The following is a 19,018-nucleotide window of genomic DNA, read 5'->3' on the forward strand; positions in this document are numbered from 1 at the left end:
GTACATTTTTTCCCCAACATTTTCCCCCCGATTTTCCCCATTTTTTTTTACAATGTTTTTTCCCAAATGTTCCCCACATTTAGCCACATTTTTTCACTCTTTCCCCGAGCTTTTTCCCCAAATTTCCACCAAATCTTCACACGTTTTCCCCCATTTTTTCTACTTTTTTTTTTTTTTCATTTTCCCCCCCAAAATTTTACATTTTTTCCCCAAACTTTCCTACCAATTTTTTTCCAACGTTTTTTCCCTAATGTACCTCACATTTACCCCAATTTTTCCACTTTTTCCCAAACGTTCCCCATATTTATCCAGATTTTTCCCCATTTTCTGTACTTTTTCTTTTATTATTTTTTCCCCCAAATTTCCCCAATTTTTCCCACATGTTTCCCTTTTTTCCCACAATTTTCCCACTTTTTTTTTGTCTTTTTTCCTTTTTTTTTTCCTTTAAATTTTGATGAACAACAGCATTGAAGCTTGGAGTCTATATTTCTTTTCAATTTCTGCTTTGGATACTTTTATTTTTTTTCGATACCAGTAGTAAAATATACTACATAACATCGGATCGGACTTGGATTGCAATACTTTCAATACTTGTGTTTGAAGGCATTTTTTTATCACGCACTTTTCAATCTAAACACCTGTAAATGTCAAATGGTGTTTGGTTTATAAACTTTGGACACATTTTAAAGGGGCTAGATGCAAGTTGGCCATTTTATACTCACTACTGCCACCTCAGGTCATACGTGAAACTGCAGCTTCAATATTAAGCTCGAATTAAAACTTAATTTTAACATTTTTAAACTCTGTATAGTCCCTTTAAGGTAAACATATCCCTTATCATAACTATTTACTGTATCGCAATATCGGGAATATCGGAAGTGGATCGTCCCAGCCCTAGTAGTAACTTTCTCTTTGTTTTGATACCAGACTGTATGGTTTAACAGTATCAGCCCTATTACTATAACACAAAGTCTCCCCTGAACGCATCACTGCCTCCTCGTTTCGCTCCGGTTTCCGCTCGGCAGCGAACAGACTCTCACAAATAACTTTACGTCGCGGCGCCAACTTGTTTCCGGAGCGACTCTTATTGCTGTTTACGCCGAAATGTCAACGATAATTACTTTTTCACTTTGGCCCGCCGTAATGAAATGCTCTGGAAGTCATAAATACTCCATGCAAATGTGTAGTGTTTACGCCGACACGGGGGTACAAATGTTACGCTATCCTCGTTATATAAGCGAGTTATGAATTGTAAAGTGTTTCCCAGTCGCCATGGCGCCATCATTTCAATAATAAGGTGACGTGTCCCTGGATAGACGGTAATAACAAGGCTCTTCTCGAGTGTCTTGCTCAAGGACAGTCTGCACTTGAGTCGTCCTGCTCTTCCGTCTGAGCTGCCGTGTTTTTTTTTCCAGATGTTAGAACTGACCAAGATGACGATGATGTCGCCCTCCCTGTGTACCCGGGACTGCAGTTCTGTGCGAGCCAGTACACGGACCGGATATACATCTACACAAAGGTACTTCCATTACACACACGTCTACTCTTAAAGCAGCGCTATGCAACTTTTTAGTCTGTATTGGACCTTTCAGCGACACAGAGGCTGCTCGGGTGGTTAGCGTAGCACCTTTAGCGCCATCCCGGTGGCTCGTAGGACACTCTAGGATCATTGTTTTTTTGGGTTTTCACTGCTGATTGAACCGTGTCCATGGTTACGTATACATTCCATCCATCCAAACCTATAAGAAACCCTAAAAAACCTGGGGAAAAGTGATCCAGAAGCATCATAGGGGCTACCAAGATGGCAAGTAAAGGCGTTAAGGTTATTATTTTCTTTATTTTTTTTTTTTTTTTCAAATTGCATAGTGCTGCTTTAACCTCTTAACCCCCACCTGAACCAAACACATCTTCTGCAGTTTGGCTTAGCAGAAATCTTAAAGCGTATTGAAAAAAGCGGCAAAAGAGCGACAAAAAGCAATAACAAAATAAAAAAGTGACAAAAACACGACAAAAGAGCGACAAAAAGGTGACAAAAACACAACAAAGCGGCAACAAAAAGTTGTCAGAAAAGCAACAAAAAGGTGTTTTACAGGTGTTTGATAATAATCTCAAGTGTTGCGATGACAGGATTAAGCTGAGCAAGAGATGGAGAGGTGAGGATAGTATGACCCAATAGGTGAGGAACATGCTTCTGTGTGGTCCTCATGGCGGGAGCTGACGTTGCTGTAATACCGCCCCCTGGTGGCCGGGGCAACTCCAAGAGACACTTGGGAGCATTGATTCTAATGGGACTTCAAACGTCCCAAGAACGGCTTAAAAGTCTGGCTCCAAAGAGTTTTTCTTTTTCTAAAAATCGCTATGACCCATGTGACCACACTGGTTTTGTTTATCAGCCTGAAATTTGCTCTAGAGCTCTGGAGCTCTGTGGAGGCTCCGCCCACCCCGCGAGTGCAGGGCTTCCCGCCTTTTTTCCCTTTTAAGGAACAGGCTGCATAGGAGACAGAGTGAGCCATTTTATGCTCACTACTGCCACCTCAGGTCTAACGCGTAACTGCAGCTTGTTACTTCAGGTCACTTCTGATCTGAAGTAACAACTTTTTGAGTGACAGTGCAGGATCTTAGAGGCAGTTGTGGTGAACAGGTCTGAGCTCATTCTACACATTAGGACATGGCTGGAACATGTAGAGGAAAATACTGAATTTTAACATTGTTAAACTCTGTATAGTCCCTTTAAGTTTCACACAGGACTCGGGAACCTTTTTCAATGAATGGGACTGAATGGAACCCACTCATCTTTATTATAGTATATCATATCCATGGTATGACCTCATGAGGAGTTTTTTGGAATCGCCACTGGTGAAGATGTGCCAGTGGCTCAAAACACAACTGCAGGTGTGATTTTGATGAGAGAACAACATTGTATCATTGTATAAAGCTCTAAAAAAGTCGATTTTGCATAATACAGCTCCTATAAGCATATGAGATACTTACAGTCAGCCCTCACCTGTAGTTACCACATTACATTGCTTAATGCACCACTGCCATTGTCCCACAGAAGCACCGATGAGCTTAAACCCTCAGATGAAACAACCCAATACAGATTTGATAGCCTTTTATACGATGGAAAACTCCTGTATGGCTGAGAGCTTCCACAAACATAACGCGATTAATCATTGCACCTTTTTTATGTATCATTGTCCAGTTTGTTTTGACAAAAGGTTTGGAGCAAAGTAGAAAAGCTGAGTTTGATGCATTATTCTTATTTTCCTCTTCACTGCTGTGTGAGGTTTTCACATCCAAACAGTAGCACAATAGAGCAACGTGTCAATGTGTTTTTTTTACAGTACTGCCACATGTTTATCTTTCCCCTCATTATCCCAGTTCCTACAGTTGCAACGCAGGACATATCTTGAACAAATTAACGTGAAAAACGATTTAATTTGAGATTTCATGAAAATTGAAAGGCCATGCTACATTGTGACGCTCTCTCATTATTCCCATCCTCTCCAGCTTGTTCCTGTCACATGTTAACTGCCACAAACAGCCCCCCCCCCCCCCAACAAACGCGCTTAATTTTATTCGTTTTGAGCTCTTAATATAGCAGTACCTCCGACTCGCCATCTCACTTAGCGAGATAATTGGCAAGACAGGGCCAGAGAGGAGAAAACGGCTCGCGACGAGATGTGGAGAGTCAAAGAGTGAGATGGAAGCGGCGTAAATGAACTTTGATTAGCTGCGGATTGAATAACATCCATTTACGTGCAATGCAACGGGTTTAATTAAGAAGTCGAGGAGTGAAGAAATGTTTTTCTGTGGCATCGGAGTCAAAGCAAGTTCACATGCATTAGTAACAAATAAGAAACTGCAGTATTGTCTTTAATCGATGATAACTAGTCAACAGCATATACTGAAGTTACAAGTTCTACTTTAATTATGGAAAGTTAGAGACTTTGGTGATTCTTGGTGAAGCACGTCGTCAATTTGCAATCTTAATTTAGCAAATTTTATAAGATTGGATGTGATTTTAGATCTTTCCAGGCCTCACAACTCTGAATTTTGCAGCTTTGGAGCTTTTTATCTCGTGTAGAATTTGAAAGCGAGTAGGGCTGGGTTCGTTTTTTCCGATACCGGTACTTTACCGATACTTTTTCGATACCTGTGCTCAAATATTTGTCATATAGAACCATAAAACAGATTAATAATGTTCAGTTATTTCCTTTTCCTTCCATTTCATTTCTTTTGTATCATTTGTTTGAGGTGAAACAACCAAGAAACTTCCATTAACAACAAAAGGCAAGAAAAGTATTATTCCCCCAAATTTTAATTTTTTTCTCCAAAATGTTGCCCCAGTTTTTCCAATTTTTCCCCCCAAATATTTCCCTTTTTTTTTACCCAAATTTTGCCACTTTTTTTTTATGTACCCACATTTTTCCACTTTTTCTTCAACTTTTTCCACTTTTTTGTTCAATTTTCTTTACCAAATTTACCCACTTTTTCCCCCAATTTTTTCTTCTTTTTAATCCAAAATGTTCCCAAATTTCCCAATTTTTTTCCATAATTTCCCAAAATTTGCCCAAAATTTTTAACTTTTTTTCCACAATTTCCCCCCATTTTTTCCACTTTTTAATTATTATTTTTTTTTTCAAATTTACCCAAATTTGTTCACTTTTTTCACACATTTTCTATTATTTTTTCCCCAACTTTTTCCCAAATTTACCCACTTTTTTCCAAAATATATATTTCCCAAATTTTTTCCACAATTTCCCAAAATTTGCCCAAAATGTTTTGGTTTTACTTTTTTTCCCAACTTTTTTCTCCACCATTTCCCCCCAATTTTTCCACTTTTTAAAAAAAGTGTTTTTTTCCAAATTTACCCACATTTTTCCACTTTTTTCACACATTTTTAATTCTTTTTCCCCCAACTTTTTCCCAATTTTTTTTTCCACAATCCCCCCGAAATTTGCCCAAAATTTCCAACTTTTTCCACCCCAATCTCCCCCCAATTTTTCCAACCCCATCCCCTCCGCCGCTGCAAACTTGACATGCACTGACTCGGACTTCAACAATGTGCCAGAACATATTCTTGTCACCATGGATACAGTCGCTTCTCTCTCTCTCTCTCTCTCTCCCGTTGCATGATGGGGAATGGCCACCTGTCAACTCAGTATTGACAGCTCATTAAATTTGAGTTGGTTTTAATCAGACGTGTAATAGATAGAGCGACAAGTGGAAAACGCCCACGCAGTTCCACCAGAGAGATTAACGCCGATGTACACAACGAGCCAGAACATTACAACGACCTGCCACGTACACTGAAGTACAAAATATGACGCCCGGTGTGTTTTGACAACTTCCTGTCAGCGAGCAGCATTGAGGTGTTTATTCGGGTCAGACATATATATTTTTTAATACAGTATGAAGCTGGTCATGTTGATGTCCAGGGTCTTGGCAGATTATCGCTGCTGTTTGGTTTGGAACAATCCTCAGGTTTGTGTTTAATTTGCCGTTATCGTTCTGTCTGTAAATAAAGATTCATTGAATAGAGAAGAATCTAAGCCAGGGGTGCCACACATCGCCAAACACTTTAAAGCCACACTGCGTAAAATTTGACCCAATAATTCATGCTGAAATACCTCAAATACGACTCATTGTGAGGCGGAGCTAGTGTTATGGTTCCCAGCCTAAATAAAAGTGTGGGGAATGGGTTCATGTTTTTGAATGTATTGACCCGGCCCTTGTGAAAAAGGTTGGGAAACCCCTGATCTAAGCTTTCAAACTAGATTCAAGATGTCCCGCCACATCAACAGGCTCGTGGCCAATCACTTACATGTTTAAATCAACAGAATATGTCCCAAATTGCCAACTGGACTGGGTTGTTTAAAGTTGAGGACGTTTTTCCTCGAAATTGCTTGACACTCCACAGAGGAGAGGATTGTTTTGCCCTCATAGGCCTGTCACGATAATTACTATATCGACTTATCATCTAATAAATTACAGGAAAGTGAAACTCATTTTGTGGTATATTGCCCACGGTACGATGATCTTAGAAATGTATTATTTGGTTAATTATTTGTTCAAATGCCTGACGTGTTCTGGAATAGTGATGACGGCAAGATGAAATATTTAAGTTTAATGTGTTTACGTTGGCTACTTTTGTTTGCAAAGCCTGGATGAGGCGGCAGATTTGTTTATTTAAATAAGTACATGTACTGTATATTGTGCATATACTGTCTGGCACGGTCAGATGTTGGGCATAGGCAAGACGCAATAATAAAAACATTCAATTCATACAGGAAAAAAAGTATTTTTTTAATAAATAATTATCGTCAGTATATCTTTACATTTTGCCTTAATTTTCATCAGATTTGTAATACGTGAAGAATTTTACTGAAGTATAAGATAAGATAAAATTTGTTTTTTATTTATTTATTGAGTTTCATGTTAATTGCAACATACACTTGTTAGTTTCAGTGGCATGAAGTGGTCTTCAATATTAATAATAATACGTAAGTGTTGTATAGAACTTTTCAAGAAAACAACGCTTTACAAATTGAAACAAACAAAATATCGTTTATCGCGATCTTTTCCTGCCTCGATATATCGATCTTCGAATGTTGTTATTGTGACCGGCCTAAGCCCCAGGAAGGCCTTTGTTTTGTCACAGAAATGTGTCTCAAACCGTCTCCTGAGCTAAAACATTGACCTCGCTGTCGTCAAAGTTGTGGTTTGTGGCTTTAAGAGGGAGGTGTGGGCCGTTGCTGTTCCCCCGCAGTGCTGATGCATAAAATACGCCTTCCTCAGAACAGGTTTGAGATTCAATCCGTCTCCCCTTTACTACGGGCTTCTCAGATCACAGTAACAGCAACAAAAATCTCCTACAATGGAAAATCCCTGATTGACTGACACGTCTTCAACCGTATTAAAACGCCATTTTGTTCCACACATGAGCTTTATTTTTGATCATCTTGTCTTTCTAGTATTTTCCACCTACTCAGGTTTTTGTATCCAGAAAAAGTTGCACGTTATCTGAGCAGTCAACAATAGAAGTTATAATGGCAGCACTGACAAAGCATTGCACTCGAGGTATAAGTATGAAATCAGTCAAAAAAGTGCACCTCAACAGTCTCCACTCGAGTCATTGTGAAAGAGCTGACGGAGAAGAAAAGCAAAAGTGGCGCGGTATAAAATGCTTTACTTTAGGCGAGCGATCATGTTTCATTAAAAGCCGCTCTGACAGGTGCCCGCGGGTGGCGACTGGTGCTACACGACAAAAATGGAGTATGCTAAATACTGCAAACTGACCACGAAGGGAGACAGTTTGGGGCTTGATCAAAATCACAATCCTCTGACACAATGTGGGACTGTCATGGTGCCAGAGGAATGACAAAAAATAATAATTGTGCCATGATATTTGTGTAGGAGAAGGCTGATAGTGGACTAAACAATGTTGATTCGTTTTGAACAGTACGATATGGGGTGCGATACCACCCCCTAGTGGCTACTCCAGAAGATTCAGAAATACATGTAAACCAATGGGGACTTCACACGTTTTAAGTCTTTGCTGAGTTGGATGTTCTGTAGGAGGAGACCGAGCTGCATCATGGATTCTCTCTCGAATAGAGTAAGGATATTATTATTAGTGCCGCTGATGAAGGGGCTTGAATGAGAGGCAGAATGTCCAACACTTAAACTACCTAGTACAGATGATGGCTTAAGAACCTTTGGGCCAGATCTTGTGCTTGGCGCAAGGACAGCCCTGCTCCAAACGCTAGATAGACAGACGTCATCTTGCTGTTGCACTATTTGACTACGCGTATAGGGTATATATGAAAAAAAGAGGTTGACATAGGCGTGGTGTATTACACGCAGCACAGCACAATCTTTTCCTCATTTACACCGCACTTTTATTAGATTTAAACTAAGTACTTGAGTTAAAGGGATATATCAGGATTTGTGTTGTCTGATATGTGTTGTTGATTTCTGGAGATTTTTTTTGTATTTTTTAGTTAATGCAGTCCTTATATTTGAAGAGTTTAGTTGTGCTAGGCTATAGGCTAGTGCATGTCTATGGTAACTAGTAGCCTGCATTAAAAACCGTCTGACCCAAGCACAGTGCACCTGAGGCAAATCACTTATAACACCAGACTACCCATATAAATGTCTGTGTTGACTGAATAATGTTTGAAATATAACCATTTTGCATTTAAAAGAACTTATATTTGAGCTGCATCAGCTTCCTGGTTGTAGCTACGCAGCGGCGGAGTGATCTGCTCGGTTACCAGATCTACAGTAGTTTGTTTACCTGCGGCCGGCATTAGTAAACGTGGAATTCACAAAGGAGCTTTCTCTCGGTGTAAAGCCGGTCCTGCTCTGGCGTGGGTCGGCGCTCGCACGGCCGTAATTCTGTGAACGTGACCAAAACAAAAGCACACGTTCATCCCCCACCACCCATACTGTCCTGGAGGGAGCTTCTTCAGGCTTTAAAATGAGACAGAATATGCTGCTAATGTTATGCTTTTTTTCTTTGGAGCCTTCACGTAGTGGGGTATAAAGTATTTACCAAAGCTAAAAGCCTAACTGATTTTGCGAGAGGTTTTCAAGCCAATGTTCATGCATTCAGGAAGGGCATCTGTCATCGAGTGAAAAGGGAGGCGACAAATGATTACTCAATAGGCCTTTCAGCAGCTGCATGTACATTATTGTCCAGTGTAAATGGTCCCTTTTCTTGTGAACAACCGAGCAGGCAGAGACAAAGCACATCCTAACCCCTCTGTGACTTCTGATTACGCACCATTGCGTTCTTGGCACCCGAAGAGAAGAGAGCCACTCGCCAACAGCTCTCCATATCGATCGGATTGTGATACTTAACGCCCCTTTTGTTTCATTCATGAGGGATCAAAGTCCCCGCCGAATAACTATGATAAGATACAAGCCGCTTTTTTCGGCACAGACAAGACTGAACGCGATGCTATTAGGCAGAGTCCAATAGGCGAGTGTCGTGTTGGTGGGATAAGCCTCGCAGATAAATGTCCCTCGCTGTCGTTTAAATGATAAACTGGGGGAATTGTGGCGAGGAAAGCTGTCACGTTGGGCTTAATCCTGAAGTAGAGAGGAGAAACCACAAGGGAGACCGCACGCGTAGTACAATCACAGCAGGAAACGACGCCGAACTACCAATGAGAGAGGCAGGATGCTGTCTACACAACTGACAATAAGCAGCAAGAAGGTCCTGGGTGTGCTTCGCCTCAAGCCCATAATAGGAAACAATTAAAATCTTTCGTCTCTTTCGGCTAAAGATGATATAATGCCCTGAGATGGAGGTCTTCATTTTGTGTTCAACTTCCCTGATAGATTGATTACTCCGGTATTGCATTATCAACATGTGCTCGTCCTTATTTTTGAGACAATAGAAAGATAAAGCTAAAGGTTACTCCCCCGTGGCAGCTGATAGCGCGGCTCAGAGATAGGAATCTACACAGGTGAGTTTTCCTTTTCCGCAGACGGGGAGCAGCGCGTTTGTTTGTTTTGTGGTTAGATAAATATCATGGAGGCTGGAGAGAGGCGGAGAGGACAAGGCTTCCTCGACTGAATGTAAAAAAAATGCATCTTTAAAAATCATATTGAAAGCTGTGTGTTTTGCTTTTTTATGTGAAGAATATTGATTATCAGCTTGTTGTGGTGCTATTTAAACCAGCCAGCATGAACCAGTAAGAGCCACTTTCTGTAAATAAACAGTGTTTGATAGCCACCTATGTGTGTGTCTCTTAAAACTCCATATTTTGTATAGGCCTACTACATTTTCGTATTTAAAGAACAGATGTGCTTTGTAACCACGTTGTTCCCTCGTCAAAAACACATCACGTTTAGTATTTTATATATTTTTCGCTGCCTCTTGGCCAGGACTCCCTTGAAAAAGAGGTTTTTAATCTCACTGGGACTTGCTTGGTTAGATAAAGGTTTAATAAAAATACCTAAAACTGAGTAATCCAGTTTACTTTAGATGTTTCTTTTTCTACGACAGAACAAATTGATTTTACCTTTTTGACTGAAACATGGCTCGGCAAAAACAACGGTAATGCAGTTCTGATTGTGTGTAGGCCACCTCACGCCAAAACCAAAGGAGTGGAGGTGTTTATGCCATATTCGAGGACAATATATTATTTAAAATGGATCTTCCATACATGATATGACAATTCACAAACCACCACAGTGTTGTTTTATTGAAGATGTTACCGAATTACTTTCAGTTGTGTGCACTGAATATGATTGTTTAGTGATTTCAGGTGATTTACTTTGTAACGCATAGTACCCCGTTTGGTTTCAAACTGAGTTCATCATAGCGTCATCTGCTTTTTTTTAGCATACTGTTAGCTTGTACATATATTGTTTTTAGCTTGTTTTATTTCCCCTGCTGCCAGCAGAGGGCGCTCAGACACGGCCCTTAAGAAAGTCTCCATAATACTTAAAACCTCAATGCTGACTTTTATACTGCGTATTTATGCACAGTATGTCCGCTTTAAGTATAGAGTAGTTTCAAAGCCACCCACATTCTACTCTCTCGATAAATTAACTGCACCCGCTCTACTCCTTCAATAACAACTCATAATTGAAACGCCTTATGTCTGGCGCAGTCGCTTTCATCGCTGCGGACTTTAGATGGAGGGCAAGGGCTTATCGCTTTTCCAATTGGCAGTAGTTAGAACTAATGAAGCCGCAATGACTGTGAAATGTACTTTAACGTGGATACTTTATTCCACCGTCGCCATTAGCCGCACTGTGATTAGCCATAATCACCTGCTCTCTCTTTCCCTGTTTTTTTTTGTTTTTTTTCATTTTCTTATTAGTTGTTTAATGCATATGCAGAGTCACGAGATTCACGCACATCTGCACATGCATCAGAACATAAAAGGCAATCGCTAATAAGACACTCGGATTTCTACGGAAAGCAATAAAGGGCAAAACAACCACTGCTTTACAAGACTCCGCCGTAATTGGACCCGGGGATAGTTAGTTCTTCGTGGGAGCTTGATTGCCAGGCAGGAAAAAGCGTAATTTCGGCCAATGCGCATAGTAAAAAGTGATTGCAATTTAAGAGGATGCAAGAACAGCTTTGCTAACTTATTGGACCTAATGGGGGGATTTAAGACCCACTGTGTTACAAGATACTGATGCTAGAGAGGAAGCAAACTCTAGTATCAGCTTAAATTATTGATCAAATTGGACTGAATAGCTTTTGATGTGAACTAGCTTTATTTTTGGTAGCAATTCATCATATTTACCATGTCGGGCTGTGATCATTGTTTATTTCTATTCAATTCACTGTAATCACCATAGGCCGTATTGAATATTGTAGACTATTCTCTAAAGTTGCCATACCTTACCCTATATATGCACTGAAGGTTCCGTGTGTTCGGTGAATGGGTGACTTTTAGTGATTGAGGTTTTGTTGTTTAGTGCTCACTCTATCCTCCCTAATGAATAAGGTTAAGCTTATCATAGTAAATGTATTGCGTTCAAGGAACAATGGTCGTGATTAGATGCTTGCCCTTTACGTTACAGCCCAGTAATGACACGGTAATTGGAGGGTAGTGCATGTTAACAACAGGTAACCAGGTATAATGTATCATGTTCCAGGTAGTTAAATTACTGACATGGTTCACGGCCATTTTAAATGACTGGGTTACGGTTAGGCTACGGGTTCATAATTAGACATGAATACATTAAGGTTGTGTGTTTTCGATTATATTACATTACATTAGTTGATGTGTATTTTGCACATATCTAGTTCTGTGATATTGAGACCAAAATAACTATTAAAAACGTGACAGATCGTGACATTCATGATCTGTGTAGAACTGGACCAGGCAACGTCAGGCCCAGGGGCTAAAACTGACCCTGTATTATTGAACCTCTGGTCCTTAGGATGATATAAAGGGATATCATTACACAAATCAGAGATCGAATGCCAGTTGAAGTGCACTAGAAATGTGAAAACTACTGTCAAGTCCTTTAAAGGAACAGGCCACCGTTTTTCCACGCTGAGATATGTTCTTACCTGAGCTTAGACGAGTTGATTTGTAGCTGTCTGGTCTTTACGCGTGCGCTCAGTCACGCAAAAAGACCAAAGATGTTGTTGGCATTTAGCCTCTCCTCCTCTATGGGCTGGAAGAGCTTGGTCGCTTCAAACTTCACCCCCGTTTGGCCCCATAGAGGAGGGAAGAAGAGGCTAAATGCAAACAACATGGTCGGTCTTTTTGTATGACTGAGCGCACGCGTAAAGACCAGACAGGTACGCATCAACTCGTCTAAGCTCAGATGAGAACATATCTCAGTGTGGAAAAATGGTGGCCTGTTTCTTTCAAATCTTTTAGTAGATCACCCATTTAGGTCAGACATGATGTAGAACACTTGCATTTGTCAAAAGTGATGCTTTGCTTTGTCCTGCAATTGGACGATCCAGCCTTTGGTCTTTCAACAATGCAAACTTACCTACCCCTGGTGTACAGTTTGTGATCGAAGGTAGCAAAGTACTACTGGTAAATACAGGTAACACTGCAGCATCAGGAGACTTTAATATGAGCGCTAAATTTAGGACTTTTACATATTAAAATCTGGCTTGGTTCCACTTGCCGAGAATTCAATGTGGATAACACAACCCCCATCTCTATATTCGACAGCTGCACCTTCAACTTCCAGTTCCTTCATCACTATAAACATATTTGTCTTTGTATTATACCACAGTATGTTCTTATATTTCCCCACAGACGCATGAAGCCCTCTTTTATCAGTGATGTCTAGCCGTAGTGAGGAAAGGCACCCCTCTGAGCTGTGTTTATGCTGCGGTAACATTGCTCTGGGCTCTCCTTCTCTTCTCTCCTCTTTTCTCCCTCCGCTCATCTATTACAGGACGGCGCCGCGTTGGACTGCAGCTTCATCCCACTGGACGTCAAGCTCAGCAACTGGGACGAGCTGCCCCCAGCCCTTCGCCGGCGCGGGGAAAATCGAATCCAGGTTTGCCCTACCCGCCAGGCACCATCTCTCTGCGCTCCCTCCACGGGGGAATTGCGGGATGAGGGGGGGGGGGGGGGGGGGGGGTTGGTGTAGGCAGGGTTCGAGGGAGGGGAGGGCGGGCTGCTCTTTCGGGACGTTTTTGGAGGTGCACCGAGGCTTCTACGCGCCGTGTCATTACCGCAAGAACACCTTAAAGGGGGGAGTTAATTTGATTCAGAAAGACGCTGTTCAAAGTCGCAGGGAGATTGATTAGATGAGAAAGTGTAAAAGCAATTGTTCAGTGCCAAAAGACGGGGTATAAAGGAAGTTAAGCAATTTTTTTTTTTTTTACAAAGCTGGAAGTGGAAAACTACATATGTTTTTAAGTGTAAGGGTAATAAGGCCATGTTATTCTGTTCGTACCAAGCCTGGATAAATGGAGACCCCAGAGGAGGAGGAGGCAACCACTATCTCAGATGGAAAAACCTCTATGAAGGTTCTTGATTCATTGTCTCTACTGCAAACCAATAATGTATTTTTATATGAGTGGCAAGATCTGTGTTGGAATGAAGGCTGTGACAAATGAGTGTTGAAATTTTGCAGGGAAGGACCATCCAGATCCGCTTCTATTTCCTACAATCAGTACAGTTTCAAAGATTTAAAGGGATATTTCAGGATTTTTCACAAAGGGCCTCATTTCCTAGTTATCCAGAGTGTTGATTTCTGGATTTTTTTTTGTTTAATTAATGCAGTCCTTATATTTGAAGAGTTTAGTGGTGCTAGGCTAATGCTAGGCTAGTGCATGTCTATGGTAACTAGTAGCCTGCATTAAAAACCTCTTCAAAATCATGGGGTCGTCCTCCAAACGTTGCCATATCTGATTTGTAGAAAGCTCCTTTGTGAATTCCACATGTAGTAATGCCGGCCACAGGTAAACAAACTGCTGTAGATCCGGTAAGCTAGCAGATCACTCCGCCGCCGCATAGCTACATCCAGGAAGCTGCTCAAATATAAGTTATTTTAAATGCAAAATGGTTATATTTGAAAAATTATTAGATATTAATATGGGTAGTCTGGTGTTATAAGTGATTTGCCTCAGGTGCACTGTGCTTGGATCAGACTGTTTTTAATGCAGGCTACTAGTTACCATAGACATGCACTAGCCTAGCACTAGCCTAGCACCACCAAACCCTTCAAATATAAGGACTGCATGAAATAAAAAACAAAAATATCTCCAGAAATAAACAACACTCTGGATAACTAGGAAATGAGGCAATGTAAAAAAAATAATAATCCTGGAATATCCCTTTAACATCATTTTTTATGTAAATGAGATATCGAGTCTCAAGGGACATGATCTGCCCAGTCATATGTAGCATGAGGTTTTCCCACATGATAATATTTGAGTCATTCCACCACATAGGGCTGTGTCTGTTCTGGCAGCTGTTGTTTTCAGCTTTTGTGAAAGAGAAAAGTATCCCTTTTTCCTCAGTCAGAGATCAGCTGTTTGTTATGACTGGTCAGACGGAGGCTTTCTGCACTAAAGCGCTTGGGCAATGGCGTCAGGTTAAACCACTCAGTTTTACGGGGTCAAACAAACCCACTGCCATTTTCACAAAAAGCATTTTACATTCTGACCTCGACGGTGCAGAAACCTTTCGAGTACATCCTGAACGCTATTGCAGTGGATTATAAACGGTCAAGATCTTTTCATATAGAAATCAATCATTATTGCTGTGATTATTCGCTCTTTTTCATTACTTGATTAGATGTATTCTCATGGGGGTAGAGCTGCACATTTCAGTCAGACCCTTGAAGAGCTGAATTGGCTTTTTTAAAAACTTGTACGAACCATAGCTACTGTTTAAACACCCAAGAGGTTTGACTGGACACTTTCCTGAATTAAGCAATATTAGATCTGCTCCTCTGTGCCCACAAGCCACTGTCCTGACCAGCGCAATTTAAATGTGAGATCATTTAGTTTGATACAACGCACCACTGCGCCGATGTGGAGGGACCCATTCGACCTAACAGACCTCCTCCCATGTCGGAGTAATGGCAACACGGTGACATATAGAAGGCGGGACGTGATCGAGAGAAGAAGAAGAAGGAAAAAAAACGCGTGGGTCGCCCGGTGTAGTTAGAAATCAGCACACAAGGCAGGGGCGTTTTTATAGGCGCCAATAAACCAGACAAATCACCGCCCGGAACGACCCCGCACGCCGACCGGCTAATACCCCGCCGTGCCCTCCGCCGCGCGGTATCACTGCTCCTGTCAGGACGGCCCCACCTGTCGCCTTGTTTATGTGTTTGTGTAAAGACAGAGGCGTGAGCTGCATCCGCGGCCCCGGCGGCCATCGTTCACGCCCCGCCACGCACCAATTGTCCATCAAAATCGATACGAGCCGGGAGATTTAATGCTCCTCTGATGCCGGTGTGTGGACCCGCGGGCACCCACGTGGTCACGGCCGCACAGCGCTCCCTTCATTATTAAAGTCATTAGTAAAGAGGGCTGATTTAATTCAAATTCAGGAAGCTATATTGCTTGGGCCTTCAATGGGGGCCTCAGAGGTACAAACGGATGGTCCTGAAATCATTTAATTCACATGACAGACCTGATATTGACTTTCACATCTAATTCTGAGCAAGACTATAACGTAATACCCAGTTAATATCCTGTTCCACGACAAATCTAGAAGTTTTTATACATTAGAGTAAAGGTTTAGGCAGTGGTTTCCTAAGACAGGACGGACCCCCAATCCAAAACCGCAGCCTCTTTAGATTATTTAAACATAAAAATAAGGGCCAATTAATGCTTATTTCAACTGTTTTCATGGAGGGCCGCAAACTGAAGCATGCACAGGGTCGGTGGTTTCATTGCAGTGAAACCTTACTTCAACTCTGTGTATTCAACAAAGCAGTAGGCCTACTTACCTGAACCAGTCCCTCTGGGGGTAATACAAGTGTTAATGGGCTGATTGGGGGGTCTCTCATCTACCCCTGGTGTCTCATGCAACTTGCAACTTTGCCTGAACTGGATCGGAGGCGCAATACACACTAATGGGATCACAAAGAAGAAGCTAGCAGACGAGCAAAGCTAACTGTGGGCTTGCGTCACTTAAAGAGTATTTACAGCAAAGTTTGAGTAAAAAAAAATCTCTCCATTGTGTAATTGGATGAACAATAACCCTCTCTCTCTTTGTCTTTTCTGTCATTGTAGTATTTACTCTGACGGACAATTAATGAATTGAAAAACGCAACATGCTACGACACCTGCCGCGGCGCTTATGGCCTCTAGGGGCATGAGTTACTTAGTACTGCTTTAAGGAAGGATGGACTTTATTTGTACATCCAATTACACTATGGAGATGATTTTTTTTCACTCAAACTTGGCTGTAAATGCTGTTTAAGTGGTGCTAGCCCACAGTTAGCTTTGCCCGTTAGCCTGTTAGCTTCTTCTTCGTGATTCTTTTAGTCTGGGGCCTCTGACCCCAATACACACAAGGCCCCGTCCTGGTGGGAATCGAACCCGGACCTTCTAGCTGTGAAGCACGAGCCGTAACCACTGAGCTACCATGCCGACCACAGTGCAGTCTTTCGGTTTCTTTTTGCCAATGTTAAACTCCCAATCCAATGGTTAATACTCAGGTCAGGTTGCTTCAAAGATTCACCGTCATCCGCTTTGCACCAGATGCCCCTCCTGCCACAAATGTTCACAAATCCCCATTTTTATCTGGGCTTGGGCTCTGATCGAGTGCGACTATTTTATCCATTGCCAATAAATCGTCTCATCGAGTTGCGCGACGTCCGCCGAGACCGTCCACAGCGTTTTGATTGCTTTGAAACGATATCATTCTCTCTTTCCAATACAGGCACATTTCAGACTTTGCAGAGAAGATTCCACCTTGGCTGTAATATGTGTATTTAAATTGCCCATTAGGACTCGGCGCTAGAAGCTATTTGTTGTCTTGCCAATGCGTTTTTCTTTGAATCCTTGCTTGAAAGCCTATATCTCATCTTTCCCCGGGTTTGATGGGGTTTGTTTATGCGTGTTTACTGCTTTCTCCCGCTCAAATTGTTTTGTTTTTAAGGCACTCCAAAGTCCAGGCAATTTAGTCCGAAAGATTCAGCTCTCATGTGGGCTCTGGATAGGGGAATATCAAGTCTTTTTTTTTTTTTTTGATTTTATTTAACTTTTTTTTTTCGCACAGGTGATGCGTTTCGTCCAGGAGTGGAGCGGGTTGGCGGCCATGAAGCAGAAACTCCTCCGTCGCAGCGGTGCCCTTTATCACTCGCCGTCGTTGGGATTGCAGCAGCTGGCCAACAACCAACGCCCGCACGCGAGCACTAAAAGGTTAGAGGGTGAACTGGCGCTTTGGAATGATGGCAATGGAAGTACTCTGCTTGGAATTTCAATAGAGCACATCGGAAGTTGAGCTGAATCACACTACTGTTCCTTTATTACATATTCAGGCTCTTAAAACTACATTTGGACACATTAGACTTGATATCTCTCGTATGATTGACATATGTTGAATCTACATGTGCCACGAAAGGCAACCGAGGTGACGCTGCAATCCAAAATATGGCCATCTCCTTTCTGGGCGAAAAGAAATGGTTTAACTAATGGCTAAAGACAAGAGAAATGAACAAAACTTAGAGCCTGTTTTCTCTTGTAACAACATCTCCACTTTAGTAGCTTCTACAGACTCCAAACTTTCATTTGACTTTATATTTAAGTTTTTTTTTTTATATTTAGTACCCAGACGGATTTATTGAGTTTTGAACCCAGAAAACAAGCCGAAATTTGAATTTTTACATACAGCTTATTCAAAAACTAAACAAAATCTCTTCTGAAAAAAGTAACTAACTAAATGTAACTAATAATACAACAAAATTAAACCATAAGTTTATACCTGGTTCAATCCAATAAGATTTGGACGTTGAAAATATAATCCAATTTGGCCATTTTCATGTATAAAATATCACATTTTTGTACGAAAATATAAAATGATTTACAAAACATCTAGTCTAAGTTTAAAATTGAGATCTTTAAATGTACTTTTCCCCCTCTATTCACCTGCTGCGTCTTTCCTTAAAGCAGTGCTAAGTAACTTGTTTACCTTATTAAATCCTTTTGGTAGTTAATGTGATGATTGGGGGGTGTTTCATGTCCCCCTGGTGTCTCTGGCCACACAAAAACAACTGACTGTGCATAACTTCAAATCAACAACACCGCCCAAGAAGTGACTTCCTGTTTCAATCCAGCAGGCCAAAATAAAATTACACAGCTCGTCTTATTGATTAGTTCAGCAGGTACTTGCAACATTACAAGACTATAATTAAATACACACATTTGTTCATCAAGTGTTGTGTGTGTTAATAGTTAGGCAGATAGAAAGTTGAACTGATGAATAGGATGGTGCTTTTATTTTGGCGTGCTGGATCAAAACAGGAAGTCACTTCTTGGGCGGCGGTGTTGTGATATGAAGTTAGGCACAGAGTCAATTGCATCTTCGCTGCCTATGGGTCGGAGGCACCAATACACACTAATAGAATCACGAAGAAGAAGCTAACAGGCTAACGGGCAAAGCTAACTGTGGGCTAGCTCCACTTAAACAGTATTTACAGCCAAGTTTGAGTGAGCTGTTTTCCTTCATTCACATTTGAGCAATGTAAAAGCAATGTTTACTGTTTGGTGGTTTCTTCTTCTATTGCTGAAGAACTCCTATCCGTGCTCATATAAGCCTCAGTTATACATTTTATAGCATTTTCAAACTCTGCTCCTGCTGCTGCAGTGAGAAGGGAATGAAACTTAAAACAATGATCGTAAATAATAATCTGTGCAAGGATTAACATTCGACCACAGACACGAGCAGCACAATCTGTGAAGCCTCATTTAATGTCATATTAAAGGCGTATCCGAATGTAAAATCAGTTTAAAGTGTGCCTGTTGAAAGTTTTTCATTTTCGCAGATTGCCCAAGTGTGCTGCTTTTCCAAGTTTGACTCTTTACTTCTTGCCAGGA

General features: G+C 41.3%; 1 protein-coding gene across 1 annotated transcript in view; it reads left to right on the plus strand.

Annotated features, from left to right (window-relative positions):
* zranb3 (zinc finger, RAN-binding domain containing 3) overlaps nucleotides 1-19,018 on the plus strand; it is a 161,146-nt gene that overhangs the window by 104,767 nt on the left and 37,361 nt on the right. Inside the window, exons 15-17 of the mRNA XM_079581858.1 lie at nucleotides 1,416-1,519; nucleotides 12,907-13,011; nucleotides 17,202-17,344. Of these exons, the coding sequence (XP_079437984.1) occupies nucleotides 1,416-1,519; nucleotides 12,907-13,011; nucleotides 17,202-17,344 (352 nt within the window). The remainder of the gene's footprint in view (nucleotides 1-1,415; nucleotides 1,520-12,906; nucleotides 13,012-17,201; nucleotides 17,345-19,018) is intronic.

This window comes from Gobius niger (genome assembly GCF_951799975.1).
Source record: "Gobius niger genome assembly, chromosome: 23".
In the NCBI taxonomy this organism is placed as follows: domain Eukaryota; kingdom Metazoa; phylum Chordata; class Actinopteri; order Gobiiformes; family Gobiidae; genus Gobius; species Gobius niger.